We start from the raw sequence: 15,465 nt of genomic DNA on the forward strand, positions 1-15,465 counted from the left end.
GATAGTCCTGTTTTTTCCCTCTTGGATTGTCATTGGTGCCATTAACATTATGGAAATCTTTTTTTTTTGTGTGCAACCGTGCAGGAAATACAGTCTAAAAAGGAATAAAAGGAAAATGAAATACAGAAGAATTAATCCTCAACAACTACCCAACATTATAATTCGGGCAATGAAGACTTGTAGCAGTTCATTCAAGACATTGAATAAACATATGAACTTTATGAAGTCAAGGTTCTAGCTAAGTCATCTCAGTTACAATATAAAATCAGCTCAATGGTGATAATGGATTTGACCAGAACCTGGGGGTTATGTGCCAAACACAGATGGTCAGATGGAACAATGCCAATCAATGGTTGTGGATATAGAGGTATCGTCAGGAACTCAGGACGAACACTTCATGCTTATGCTGACAACTCTAGCAATTAGTCAGTTGTGTTTTAGGAATAGCAACAAGTATCTCAACACTTCATGCTTATGCTGACAACTCTAGCAATTAGTCAGTTGTGTTTTAGGAATAGCAATAAGTATCTCTTATGGGTATATGACATTATGGTCAGAATCGACTCCTAAAGAGTGGTTAACACTTACAACAAGATGGACAAGCCACAATGGTATTATATAATAATATGGTAGCAGATTATACATCAACTAGATACACCATGTAAATGTTGTGCTTTCTTTCAGAGTTCACTTAATATATGTAGATTATTTATGTCTTAGAGTAGTGTATTCACTGTATTGTAATTGTACATGAGTTTTAAAATGAATTGTGGAGGACTTATGAGGTACGTACCGTGTACTTGAGAGTTTAATTTTATACAGGTTGGGGTGCCAAAACCTTTGACCATTTTTTTTTAAAAAAAAGTAATAAATAATTAAATTAGTTAACAATGAACTTTTTCGTTTATATTCCATTTTTCCATTTTTTTTATTTTTCTTATGTTTCATCTAATGGATACTTAATCTATTTACTTAACAAAAGTCATATGCAAATGTAAAATAAAACTTGAAGGTGAATATTGAACCAGTGCAACAAAGATTCTGTAATAATTTGCTTCAATTTTGTAATAATGGAGCAACTAGTGGTTAGTGGGTGTAGACGTGTAGTGTCTTAATTTGGGAATAAATTTAGTATCTGGAATTAGAATGACAACAGGATTGTGTATAAAATTGAAGCATAATACAATATGGATTACAATATCTGATATTTGTCACCTATATAGTCTTTAAAAAGTGCTCTTTTTATCTAAATAAAAATGTGTGGACCACAAGAACTCAGAATAATATAATTAAAAATAATTCAATTAAGAAATAAAATGCCCATGTTAAAATTGTCGTGTTTTGGGAATATATGTTTTTTTTCGTAAACACTAAACAAATGATATTGAGTTAATTTATTTAATTATATATTTTTTTCTTTTTTTTTTTTCCTAACAACAATGTGCATCAAGAAATATAAAAACAATCGTGCTGAAGGCACGGTTCAACACAGGTTATACCTAATATATATGTGTGTGCATATGATTTACTAACCATAAAAAACATTTTTACAAAAATTCAACTCGTTTGATATTCTCTAACTTAGACAAAAATTATTGTCCATTTAAAAAAAATAGCTAATGGACCAAAAATGTCTAATTTAATTGTCAAACAAACTGAATTTTTGTAGAGATATTATTTGTGGTTAGTAAATTATATCCACAAAAAATTAGGCTTTAAATCATTTTGTAAATGAAATTGTGAGTTGTTTTAGATTTGGTATTTAGTTTGGTCTTTTTAGGAGCTAAGCTCAGCTCCTAAAAAGACTTTATATATATTAAGTACTAAACTGGGGAATATGTGGCAAATTGTGCTAAATAACTAAACAGTGATGTCATAACAGCAAGATGAAAGTGTAACATTCTGTATTTAAAAAAGATTAAAAATAAAAAATCCACTCATCCCAGCACAAGAAACATTACCAAAACTGTGCCACGAGAGGCAGCTATGATCACTCTCCATTTAGTATTTTATCACGTAAAACAATATACATCAGCAACTACATTAATGACATAAAATATCAGTACCGCAGAGGACAGAAACACTTCAAGAGATGAGGTTTTGCACATGGTATTGGTCGACACATGTAAAACCAGCATACAAAACGACTTGTATGTATTTTTCAAACTTCCCTAATGAAACGGTCCATGCAGCATCCCTTATAGCCACAACTGCTCTCTACGATATTCACGCACAATGACAGGAACACTAGTCGGTGGAAGCTGCAACAGTCACAAAGCATTTACAATTAAAAGAAAACAGACGATTGTAATTTCAGAGTGCACAATTAAAAGAAAACAGAAGATTATAATTTCAGAGTGCGAGCAAGTACAAACTAGGGTGGAATTGTTTCTGACTTGAAACTTAAAAGAGTATAATGATTATAATCTTATCTGACTGCTAATACAATATGACTTACCATGCCATGATCTGAAATAATCATTGAGACATAATCTGAAGGTGTTGCATCGTAACTGTAACCACAACAAAATAAAATAAGAGCGTGTACAATGAGCAGGACCTAAACGAAACTAAAATACCTCCAATAATCAACAACTTTCTGAATACTTACAGAAGATTTAGAATTTGTAAATTTTCATTACTGGTCCAATTGTTTAGATGTTTTATGTCCTCCCTTCCAGGGACATTTGAGATAGCATCTGGATCACCTACAAGACACAAAAACAGAGGTAAAAAGTTAAAAACAGGACTAAGCTACAAGAACATGAGGCAAAATGGAAGAAGACAAGAGAAGGAGAAGTATACCCAGTTCATTACAGCAAATAGAATCAAGTTGCACTCTTTCATGAAACTTGTATGTCTCACAACATATTAAGACTGGAACACTAAATGCATTAGCAACCATAGCAACAGAGGCAGTCCCAACTCTGGAATACACTGTTCCATTAGATAATACTGAAGAAGCCCCGAGGAAAACTCTTGTGACTTCATGCATGATGTAAGAAATGGCATTTATATGGGTGTATGTACAATCGAGGCCATTCGCCAGCAACCTACGTAATAATGCTTGCCCTTCAAGTTTTGGGCGTGAGTCTACAACCACCACACAAAATTGCTTCCCAAGTTTATGAGCATACAACAATAACATCTCGACGACTGCTGATGATCCATAAGTGAGAAGTACATCCCCATCACTAATCTTAGTTACTGCATGTTCAACTATTACCTTATCTGCAGTAATTATCTTTTCATTTATAAAACAATCAATGTCAGAGTAAAGAGTAGCTTTTGCCTCTGACTCAGACATAGTCAAAGGTAGTCGTCCAATACGGCTCTTCAAAAATTTGATTGTGTTTCCCATGCTGATTGCAAGAGGCCTACATTCATTCAGAAAAGAAATATAACTACTGATTTTTGCGGTTAAATCTCTAGTCAGAACTTTTTCCGAAGGTGTAGAATAGTCTCTAATGGCATCTTTAAATGCATGTAACATTGCAATACATCGAGCATTACCCCCAGAGATATCTCCAACCAGATAACGTATTCCAACCTGATAATAAATGATAAGGATATCATTATAAAATATTAGATAACTAACTATAAAGAAGGAATTAGCTGTCCCTGGGTCCTTAGAGACCTTTACCATCCAGTTCTTCGCACCCCCTTGTGGTCAAAAACCATATTTGTAATCGAAGTATTGGATTATAAGAACCACAAGATTCCAGGACCAGCTAATTTCTTATGTAAACAACCGTTAAATCTCACAAGGGTATGCCATTTAACTTGAGAAGACCACATAATTTCTAATGTGGTAATTCCAATCAATAAAAACATTTACATGCACTCTGCATACCATCAAGTGGTTCGATAGAATGATTATGCTAAAAGACTACAGTTGAGTAAACAATAAAGCAGAAATAGCAAGGAAAGGGGAACAGGTAAAATTATAAAAACAATACAATGTTGTAAATGACTTTTATTTTCTTATACATGTGTATACATGTTTGATCAGAGATGCTATATACAAACTTACACTTATTCAGGTTATACATGACTTATGCATTAAGTTGCTAACAAGTACCTTATGCACAGAAGGATGCACTGGATCAAGCTGAAAATACTTTGCCTCCAGATCAGGAAGCTGAGTTCCTTGTTCATACTGAGGCAAATGTCTAAACAATTCAACTCTGTTTCTGGCTTCAGTTTGCTTGACCACAGCACGCTTCTTAGCCTTCTCCACCCGATTTTTATCATCAAATTGCAACCGTGGATGAGGGACATCTTTCTTCCTATCCTTTTCTGCAGGGCGATCACTCCCCTTCTTTTCAGAAGCTGCCACAGAAGCCGCAACTTGGGATCCATCTTTCTTTGGCAGGGGAAGCTTCACAGATTTCGCTGGTTTGGGATTCCCTAGAGCTGCTCCTCCAGAAACCACACCAGTCTTACTTCCTTCAGCTGCAATCAACATCATCACACAAAAGCTGTGAATGATAGAAGAGTCTGAGGACAAGCACCATTTTTTTTATCAACAACATTTGGGAGAATGAAGGCTTCAGAACGACAATCACATTAATTTATCACTAAAATGAAGTCATATAACTTTTTCCTATGCTTAGAAATCAGAAAATATCGACTTTCCGTTTTGTATCATTTCATCATTAGCAATCTAATGTACCATTCATTATTTGCATATATAATGTGTAATTCCTTCACAAACTTTAATAGCTTTCCGAACAAGACTTGTGGACCAAAATGCCCATCAAATGTTCTGTGTAATGTGTATGTCATATGACTGTGGAACAACATAATATTTCCATGGAATCTAGAGATCCTAACAGTTATATTTTAACGAAAAAAGGAAAAGAAATGTAATGTATGGCACTACTATGGCATATTCTACTCAGAATTATGTTTGCATGTATAAAGGTTACATAGCTTCATCAACGCAGTCACAATTTTCATGTAATTCCCCAACAGATACAGGCATACAGCATTCACTGTCAAAACGTTCACCCAAAATGTTTCTTAAAATCATTTCTCAAGAGGTTGATATTGATAGGGGAAAGAAAAAGGTAACATCCATTAATATTGACGTATAATCTTTGCCCTTCTATTGACTGACAAACTATCTTAATCCAAATAGATGTAAAATAAGCAATGGTCAGGAAAACAAACAACACTAGAAGGAAATAAAAAGCAACAACAACATAGTCACTGAACTTGAGAGAAACATCAACAAATAATCCCGAGAGTTCCCCCCGTGGGCTAGCCCAAGGAAAAGCTTTTCCTTGATGCCTAAGAGTGTCATCGGTAGATCAATTTATATAAAAATATACACTAAGCATCACTCAGTAGCAGCAAATTGTAACCTTTTTTCTTTTGTTTGCTCTGTAGCACCAAATACAATTCAAATGCTCCGCATTTGAAAACTTGTAATTGAAAACTAGGAAATGAAAGTAGAGTCTACTTGACGGTTGTACCTCTTGAAGCAACTTTTGCAGCTCGTTGAGCCTCCTGAAGGGCACGCCTTTCAGCTTTTGAGGTTTTCTCTTTCAGAGGCTTTGAACTTTGTGTGTGTTCATTTCGCACTTCTATCAATCCACCTCCAGCTTTTTCTGTAAGAATCAATTGAGTCACTAAGTGTTCCACTTACCAAGAAAAGCAGCATATAAAACACTAATGAGGATACCAATACACCCCACCACTCCTCCTTGCCTCCTCAAAAAAAAAAGGGAACTTTCAAATTGTCAGCATTCATAATCTATTAATCTGTCATAAGTCATTTAGCCAAATTACTTCTATTTAAGTTTTCCAACAGTGAAAATAACTTAAACACTTAAATCAATTCAAGATTACCACCGAGAAAGTAACTTTAAGTTCTTGTTACCAAAAATCAAGAAAGGTAACTTCATCGTTGAAACCGTAAACTTAAAGTTAATTGATTTCATTGCTGACATTTCAAATCCCCCATTCGTTAAATAATATAACACACTCTTTACATGTATCCCTTTTATTCTGCAATCAGACATTACTGTTGCCCACGAATGAAGTAACAATTTTAAAAAGAACAATGAAGTACCTTACCCCGCTCTTGGCCCCCGAAAATTATCCTTACTGATAATTATCTTGATAACAATACAAACAATGACAATAGTCACGAATTGCATCCTTGAGTAGTACAAGTTGTAGAGCAAGATTGTTTGTTATTTTTTTTTTCTTGGCGGGTCATTGGTGTATGCCTTTACAGTACATTTTAATGATTCGCACAGAGCAGATACGAGTAAAAGCGAGAGCGAGAAGTCCACTAAGTAGTATATGATACAGATGAAGACGAGTACACAGTACAGAGATGATTTCGTTAATGATGGTGATATTGAAACTTCCCCATCTTCAAAGAACATACAGCGAAGGAAGTCACAATTGACACTTCGTAGATTTAATTTTGAACGCTAAAAGGATTTCATATCTCCCTCTGAGAGAATATCTCATTAGAGCAGAAAAAATGGTATCCTTGTCAAGGGAAATATAATAAGTATTCAATAGCTCAGTCTCACAGGTCAAAACAAAGCAACGCTAGAGTCTCCAATTAAATTGAAAGATGTCTTTCAATTTACTTTAAGGCTCTAGAATTTCTTCCTTTCAGCCCTTGAATGTATAAACTCGCTCACCAAACTGAAAAAGTGCATGTTACAATGTTTACCACATTAAAAAACCAAGAACAGATAAAAAAAGTTGAACTCTCTCCTTACTAAACTTCAATTTACAAAGTACTCAATCAGGAAAAAAAACTGATGTCAAATATATATAGCTTGTCTCCACGATACAGTCTTCGTAAATGTGAGAATCTTTCAACATCACCAACAATAAAATTATCATCCTACATTCCTACTCATCTGCTTCAACTCAAAATTACTGGACTCCTCAGTCCACACTAACATTTCCTCCTTTCTCTTAACAAAATTACTAAATACAGTGTATTGGAAAACACGGGAAAAAAAAACTCCACCGAAATTAAAACTAACAAAAACAAACATTTTGCTACAAATGCACTACTTAAGTAACACGGGTTTGAAAATCCACTTTGGTAAATTCACGGGCCAACACCTGTATGGCTGAGACATGACACTGCATTTTCAATTAAAATACAGAGTGTCCGACAGGGTAAGGCTTCCATTTTGAAGTACCCGCACAACACCATTATGGGACCTAAAACTAAAGGGCACAACACTACTTAAAAGTTCCAACATTAACAATTCATGATAAATAATATAAACTATTTCAATACAAAAACACAAAGTACGCATTCTTCGTTACTTACCAGACACACCAGGTGGCATTTTCATAACAGAAACAGTAGTCAAATTACTCGACTTCACCGCCCCCATTTCAAACCCGCCACTAGGCAAAGACGAAGCAACTTTCCCACCACCTTTCCCCTTCCTCCCATCCCCAACCTTATTACTCTCACTCGACAAACCCGCCCCACTACTCAAAAACAACTCAGAAGGATTATAACTCCCATGCAAAACATTATCCCCACTAGAAAGTCTCCTTAAAGGCGACATAGGAAACTTAAATGTAATATTATCTGACACGTGTCTAGGTGGAGGTATCATTACAGGTGATAATGAGTTATTAGACGGTGAAATGTTTGAAATTGGTGGTGAATTTGATTCAACTGGAAATGAATGTGTTCTATTTGCTGGGATTTGATATTCATTTGATGTAAAAAAACCAACTTGACGTATTTTTGGATCAATTACCATTCTTGATGTTGTTCTACGTGTTTCCATTTTATTTGGCTAATGTTAATTTAGGGTTTTGAGAAATTAGGGTTTTGGGAATTGGGAGTGAAAGAGTGTGTGATGATCATGGTTTTTTTTGAGTTTTGAGGTTTTATTTTTATGTGCCCCACGTTATGCTTGAGATTTTGGAGAATTTCAATATCCTACCTATGTTTGCGAAACCATATTTTCGGTGTATATCGTTCATACGTGACCCAGTCCAGCAGAGGCGTAAGAGCATCTCTAGGTTGTTGTAGTACTAGTATTTGCCCGTGCCGTACGCCACAGATACGCTCATCTCCCTTCCGTACAGTACAGATACACGCGTCTTTGGTGCCCCCGATGCACATTCCCTCCCAGACGGCCCGCGGATATCGCGCCCGGCTCGACGCATTACATCCACCCCTCTTACCACGCGGATGACACGCCGGCTTTTCACATCCATGCCTCCTCCCTCTACTCATGTTTCTAGAGCCCAACATCCCATAAAAATTCAGCCCAAAAATAGTCCACATTTTTTTTGGGTGGGGTGGGTGAGGTGAAAATTGTTTTTAAACTCACCCCAAAAAACTTGTTAACTCACCCTAAGCAAACAATCTAGTGGCTATGGTGAGGGGGTGGCACGACCAAATATCACTTTATGAGGTGGAATTTGTCGTCTCACTCCTCTCTTCTTTGTTATATAGATCACCTCTAAATTTCTCCAAATTTGCTTTCAAAACTCAGAATTTTGCGAAAATTCAACTTTAAGTGGAAGCAAATCCAGTAGTATCACCTATCTAGCCGCATCCATAGATGTAAATTTGGGATTTCGGATACGGATTTGGCGCAACAATGGTAATGTCATGCGCCATTGCAAATGTTGCGTGAGTTTTTTTTTTTTTTTTTTTAATTTTTCAATTTAGCACGATATTCACACACTGGAAATGTCGCATGAGTTTTATTTATTTATTTTTTTCAAACTTGGGGCGACATTTTGCGGCCACCTAGATTTGGTCAGATTTTGAAGAAAGTTTTGTCAAATCTGCATTTTGCCCACTGTTTTTTTTTTATTATATATAGATAAAGTCGTAATGTTGGACCCTTAATTGGAATTCATCGGCCGTAGGCGTTTACTCATTTTCTCCAGATTTGGCATAGTTTTTGTATTTTCTTTATTTTCTTTCTTGCTTGTGATCGTCACGAAGACCCGGCAGTTTGTCAACTCTAAGATCACAGTCTATAGATGTAGCGAACACAGTTTGATTCTTTTTCTTTTCAATAGGATATATATTGGCAAAGGACTAATTGAACGAAGAGTTGGTAGACACATGGAACTCGTGGGATAGATGCGATAGCTATTTTCACTACAGTCCCATATCAATGGATCATCTTAAAGATTTGTTTCAAGTGTACTTGTGGACAATTAATGGTCTAGATCAAATGATAAAATTGACTATTATTGCTCGACTTACTTTTACACTGTCTTCAAGTGTTTGTTTGAATAATTTTCCGCACTTTGCGTAATAACAAACAGAGAAAACTTTATTATATATAAGTAGCTAGCGCGGTATCAGGGTGGCACACAGTGAAGCTCCATAGAAACATTGAAAAAGATGATGGGCATTTCCAGTTTGGTAGTATTTCCATTTCTTGTGTTCATAGCTATAGCTAATTCACTTGTACCTTTAGCTTCTTCAAGTTCAGAATATGAAGGTTTTCTCCAATGCCTTGATCTTCGTTCCAATTCTTCAATACCAGTTTACAACCCAAGCTCCACTTCCTATACATCAATCTTGCATGCTTCCATATACAACCTTAGATTTATATCACCAACCACTCCAAAACCAAATTTCATTATCACACCTATGCGTGAGTCTCATGTTCAAGCAACTGTTGTTTGTTCCAGGGAACATGGTTTGCAGATCAGAACTAGAAGTGGGGGTCATGACTTTGAAGGCTCATCTTCTGTAGCACCTGTCCCTTTTGTACTTCTTGATCTAATCCGTCTTCGAACTATCAGTGTCAATATAGAAGATGAAACTGCATGGGTGCAAACAGGGGCTACTATTGGTGAGCTTTATTACAGGATTGCTGAGAAAAGCAGGACTCACGCATTCCCAGCTGGCTTGTGTCCGAGTGTTGGTGTTGGTGGGCATATCAGTGGAGCTGGCTATGGTATTTTGATGAGAAAATATGGTCTCTCGGCTGATCATGTCATCGACGCGCGTTTGGTTGATGTGAATGGTAGAATTCTTGATAAAGAATCCATGGGGGAAGATTATTTTTGGGCTATTAGAGGAGGAGGAGGAGCAAGCTTTGGAGTTATTCTTGCGTGGAAATTAAGATTGGTTCCTGTTCCGCCTACTGTGACTACTTTTGTAGTCCCTAGACTTTTAGAACAAGGTGCAACTGCACTAGTTCACAAGTGGCAAATCATTGCTGATAAGCTTGATGACGATCTCTTCCTTGGCCTCAGTGTACAAGCCCTGCACCTTGACCCTGATCATCCGGAGAAAAAGACAATAGTAATATCATTTCTAGGATTTTACCTAGGGGCTCCTGAAAAAGCACTCCAGCTAATGGAAGAGAGCTTCCCTGAACTGGGGCTAATGAAAGAAGATTGTATTGAGATGAGTTGGATCAAATCAGCACTCTACTTTGGTATATTTCAACTTGAAAATGATCTGAGTCTTCTATTAGAAAGAAAAAATCCAATCCCACCAAAAAACAGATACATGTCAAAATCTGATTATGTACACGAACCAGTATCAGAGGCTGTGTTGGAAGGGATATGGAAAAGGTTCGATGGAATAGATGAACCTGAGATCATTATGAGTCCCTACGGTGGAAAGATGAATGAAATTGAAGAATCAGCAATTGCTTTTCCTCATAGAAAAGGAAACATGTACAAGATCAATTACTTGGTGTCATGGAAAGAATTAGGGGAAGAGGCAGAGAAAAAGCATGCAAGTTGGATCAGAGAACTTTACAATTACATGACTCCTTATGTTTCCAAGTCCCCAAGGTGTTCATATCTCAACTTCAAGGATAATGACTTGGGTCACAAAAAGAACGGTACTGCTACTTACTTAGAAGCTAAAGTTTGGGGTAGTAAGTATTACAAGAATAATTTTGATAGATTGGTATCTGTCAAGACAAAAGTTGATCCCGATGACTTCTTCACAAATGAACAAGGCATTCCACCTCTTCAATCTTTGGCAGAAGCAAAGAAGTGAATTTGGAATTGTAGCTAGCTTTTCACATTTCACTGAGAATGATCTCTTTCCTGTAACTGGTATGAGACCCAATTGAAAGAAACAAAAATTCGATTATTTAGTCCAAGTTTCTTGATCAGTCGACATGTACATGATCAGTTTAATGAATTGTGGGTCTTTCTGAATTCTGTAGTTGATGAGTGGGACACTATACTGTACTTCCCATCTCAAATTAAGGTAACAACTGTACAAGTTTAGTACGTACAACAGTACTAGCTTTCGAAGAGACATGTATTATGGGTATTGTTATATTAAATTGTTTTTATAATAGGGTTTTATAGATCCCTATCCCTATAACAAATTAGAGCATCACGGACGCATTGATATAATTCATTTCTAATGTGACAGTTGACAAAAAATTTGGCAATTTTTGTCCACAACGCGCTGTCAAAACACCGTTTTTATTTTAACAATTGTCAAATCCGAAACCAAATTAGTTAGAAATATAGAAATGACTCGTACGGGACAAGTTTTGTGTCCAATATTTTTTCTTTTTTTTTTAATAAAAAATTAAAACTTCTCGATTTTGTATGTGGGGCCCAAGATGTTGGACGGAACAAGTTTTGCCGTCCATAACTTTTTCAATTGTTTTAATAAAAAATTAAAATTAACAAATTAAAACGACTATATTTTTTTGGGCCCAAGATGTTTGACGGGACAACTATTCCCATCCAAAATAGAAACCCCAAATTCGTTGAAAATGCATTGGTACTTGACACGAAAATAGCAATTTTGATCGACGAAAAAAACTGATGTGTCACCATTTTTTTAACATCGCGTTGATGATGCTCTTAGGGAAGGGTTGGGCACGATCCGACAGTCCAAACACCTTCTCAGAGTTTCACCCTGTTTATGATATGGTGGAATCTAAGGGTATTTGGTGGTATATCTCTTTAGTTAACATGACTGACACACAGTATCGGATGTGAGTTGGGGGCGCAAAAAATGCGCGTATCTGTGACGTACGGCACAACAAATACTAGTTTGAAAACAAAATTATACTTGCCCCACGTCGCGCGTATGCGCGTCGGAGGCGCCTTCCAAAAGCGCGCATATCTTTGTCGTACGTCATGGACAAATACTAGTATGAAACAAACAAAAACACACAAAAAAACAAAAACAAAACACCAAAATAGGCTCAAATGGCTAGCCATAACATGTACTAGAGATGTGCTCCTCAAGAAAAAACACAGTAATAAGTAATGGGTATTAGCTATAGGCATACATTTGTTACATCGAAAAACAACTAAAAAGAGTATCAAACTTTGCACGTTTTGATAATATGGGGATTAAACTTTTTTTCCTGACAGTTTGGGGACCAAACTATTTGATTTTTGCAATGTTGGAACTTTCGTCAAATTTCCCACTGTTTCTAATTTGTATTATTTTTCATTTTTTTTTTCAAAAAATAAAAGACCCTGCTGACGTGGTACAACTATGAGTACTGGCTTACAAAACACACGCACACAAAACCCTTTTTCAATTGGAATCATGGTGGAACTCAGGGATCATTGTTGCTTTATGGAGAATATGGTGACGTTACTGTAGGGAATATGATTAACGAAGATAAACTGAAAATTGATAAGATTGCCATCTATGTAGAACATCCACTTCCAATTGAGCCACCAGCTGAGCCTGCTCCTCCTCCACCACAACCAATGAAGCTAACTAAGAAGGAACAGAAAAAAAAAATGCGGACCCAGCGTCTCTTGAATAAAGAAAAAAGACAGGCAAGAGATGATAAGGCAAGGCCTGATTGAGCCACCAAAGCCCAAGGTCAAGATGATCAATCTCATGAAAGTTCTCGGCTCTGAAGATACACAAGACCCCACAAGGCTTGAAATGGAAATTCGCACTACTGCTGCCTAGCGTGAACAAGCTCATGTTGATAGGAATATTGCACGAAAGCATACATCGGTAGAACAGGGTGAGAAAAAAGAGAGGAAGCTTTTTGAGGAACAATGACCGATCCCTGAGTTCCACCCACAATTCCAATTGAAAAAGGGTTTTTTTTTCAATCACGGAAACTCTAATTTGGGGAAGACATCTATGTTATCACATGAGAAAAGTGTGTGCGTTCTGTTTTGTAAGCCACGTTAGCATGTTTTTTATTTTTCGAAAAAAAATAAAATAAAATAAATTAATACAAATTAGAAACGGTGTGTGCAAAATTTTAGGGAAGTTCCAATATTGCAAAGATCAAACAATGGGGACCAAACTGTCACTGTCAGGAAAAAAAGTTTGGTCCCATATTGTCAAAATATGCAAAGTTTGATACCTTTTTTAATCATTTTTCGTTTGTTAGGGCATTCCCAATGCAGGTGGATATGGTGGGATAAGGCAAGGCCTGATTGAGCCACCAAAGCCCAAGGTCAAGATGATCAATCTCATGAAAGTTCTCGGCTCTGAAGATACACAAGACCCCACAAGGCTTGAAATGGAAATTCGTACTGCTGCTGCCTAGCGTGAACAAGCTCATGTTGATAGGAATATTGCACGAAAGCTTACATTGGCAGAGCGGCGTGAGAAAAAAGAGAGGAAGCTTTTTGAGGAACAATGACCGATCCCTGAGTTCCACCCACGATTCCAATTGAAAAAGGGTTTTTTTTCAATCACCGAAACTCTAATTTGGGGAAGACCTCTATGTTATCACATGAGAAAAGTGTGTGCGTTCTGTTTTGTAAGCCACGTTAGCATGTTTTTTATTTTTCGAAAAAAAAAAATGAAAATTAATACAAATTAGAAACGGTGTGTGCAAAATTTTAGGGAAGTTCCAATATTGCAAAGATCAAACAATGGGGACCAAACTGTCACTGTCAGGAAAAAAAGTTTGGTCCCATATTGTCAAAACATGCAAAGTTTGATACCTTTTGTAATCATTTTTCGTTTGTTAGGGCATTCCCAATGCAGGTGGATATGGTGGGATAAGGCAAGGCCTGATTGAGCCACCAAAGCCCAAGGTCAAGATGATCAATCTCATGAATGTTCTCGGCTCATAAGATACACAAGACCCCACAAGGCTTGAAATGGAAATTCGTACTGCTGCTGCCTAGCGTGAACAAGCTCATGTTGATAGGAATATTGCACGAAAGCTTACATCGGCAGAGCGGCATGAGAAAAAAGAGAGGAAGCTTTTTGAGGAACAATGACCGATCCCTGTGTTCCACCCACGATTCCAATTGAAAAAGGGTTTTTTTTTTCAATCACTGAAACTCTAATCTGGGGAAGACCTCTGTTATCACATGAGAAAAGTGTGTGCGTTCTGTTTTGTAAGCCACATTAGCATGTTTTTTATTTTTCGAAAAAAAAAATGAAAATTAATACAAATTAGAAACGGTGTGTGCAAAATTTTAGGGAAGTTCCAACATTGCAAAAATCAAACAATAGGGACCAAACTGTCACTGTCAGGAAAAAAAGTTTGGTCCCATATTATCAAAACATGCAAAGTTTGATACCTTTTTTAGTCGTTTTTCGTTTGTTAGGGCATTCCCAATGCAAGTGGATATAGTGGGAATGTGACTTTATTCACCTCTTTATGGTTCAAAACATTTGCCTAATGCAAAGGTGAATATAGTGATGACTATTTTCCCAAGTCAAAACGATAGTGAAACTTTCAACCGAGATAGTGGCTGAGTTGTGAACTTCAGACAGGATGTTGGATTCTGTCTCGTATGTTTTTTTAAAATTTTTTTTCGAAAGGAATGTTTCATTCCGTCTCGTGTGTTTTTTCAGTTCTTTTCAAATTTTTTTTAACTTCAGACGGGATGTTTCATTCCGTTCAGTGTTTTTTTTCAATTATTACATTCAGTTGGAATTCAATATCTCGTCTGAAATTAATATTCACTTTTGCATTGGGTAGTCTCACCTTGTTTTTCACCAAAACGATAAAAGAGAGAAGAAATACTGTGTAAATAAAGGTGAATAACATTGACATGCATTGGGCCTATTAGATACATGTGACTAAAAAAAAATTTGGGGTCTTGCTTTTGTCTGGTCCTCAAGATGTATGATGCTATTAATTATTAATGGATTCGCCTAGCCGTGCTTAGTGGGTCATTCACCTTGGGTCACTCATAAACCACGGAAAAAGTTGGCAACTGTACGGCTGTACCCCTTACTAATACTAATGGTTGTGAAAGTTTTGGAGAGTCAGTGGAGAAATGATGTTAGATTATGAGTCCGAATTTGTGACAAGTCTGTCCAAACATCAGTTTCTTATTGGTTAACAGTTTTTTTTGGACAGTTTAATAGTTTTTTCGGACAGCACTCCACCATCACCAGCTGCTGTTTTGTGGACGGCAAATAGTTGCTTGTCCACAAACATATTTCGAATGATTATTGGCTCCAATGGATTGAACAGATATTTGGATGGGCATTCTTACAATTCCTTTCCTTAATGATTTTTTAAACCAATTATATGCCCG

General features: G+C 36.6%; 2 protein-coding genes and 1 pseudogene across 2 annotated transcripts; 2 read left to right on the plus strand and 1 right to left on the minus strand.

Moving 5' to 3' along the window:
• Positions 1-1,889: 1,889 nt before the first annotated feature.
• LOC147479743 (uncharacterized) lies at positions 1,890-7,931 on the minus strand. Its single transcript, XM_086580342.1, has 7 exons — positions 7,319-7,931; positions 5,481-5,615; positions 4,082-4,455; positions 2,806-3,550; positions 2,612-2,708; positions 2,459-2,513; positions 1,890-2,261 (listed from the first exon to the last, which is right to left on the minus strand). Exons 1-7 carry the CDS (start codon positions 7,791-7,793, stop codon positions 2,199-2,201), a joined length of 1,944 nt encoding a protein of 647 aa, XP_086436468.1. The 5' UTR covers positions 7,794-7,931; the 3' UTR covers positions 1,890-2,198.
• A 1,075-nt stretch (positions 7,932-9,006) lies between these two features.
• On the plus strand, positions 9,007-11,342 carry LOC147479744 (tetrahydroberberine oxidase-like). Its single transcript, XM_086580343.1, has one exon. The coding sequence runs from the start codon at positions 9,380-9,382 to the stop codon at positions 11,000-11,002; it is 1,623 nt and encodes a 540-aa protein (XP_086436469.1). The 5' UTR covers positions 9,007-9,379; the 3' UTR covers positions 11,003-11,342.
• A 1,252-nt stretch (positions 11,343-12,594) lies between these two features.
• On the plus strand, positions 12,595-13,505 carry LOC147479745 (protein RDM16 pseudogene; annotated as a pseudogene).
• The last annotated feature ends 1,960 nt before the right edge of the window (positions 13,506-15,465 follow it).

The sequence above is a fragment of the Coptis chinensis genome, chromosome 8 (genome assembly GCF_015680905.1).
Source record: "Coptis chinensis isolate HL-2020 chromosome 8, ASM1568090v1, whole genome shotgun sequence".
Taxonomy (NCBI): domain Eukaryota; kingdom Viridiplantae; phylum Streptophyta; class Magnoliopsida; order Ranunculales; family Ranunculaceae; genus Coptis; species Coptis chinensis.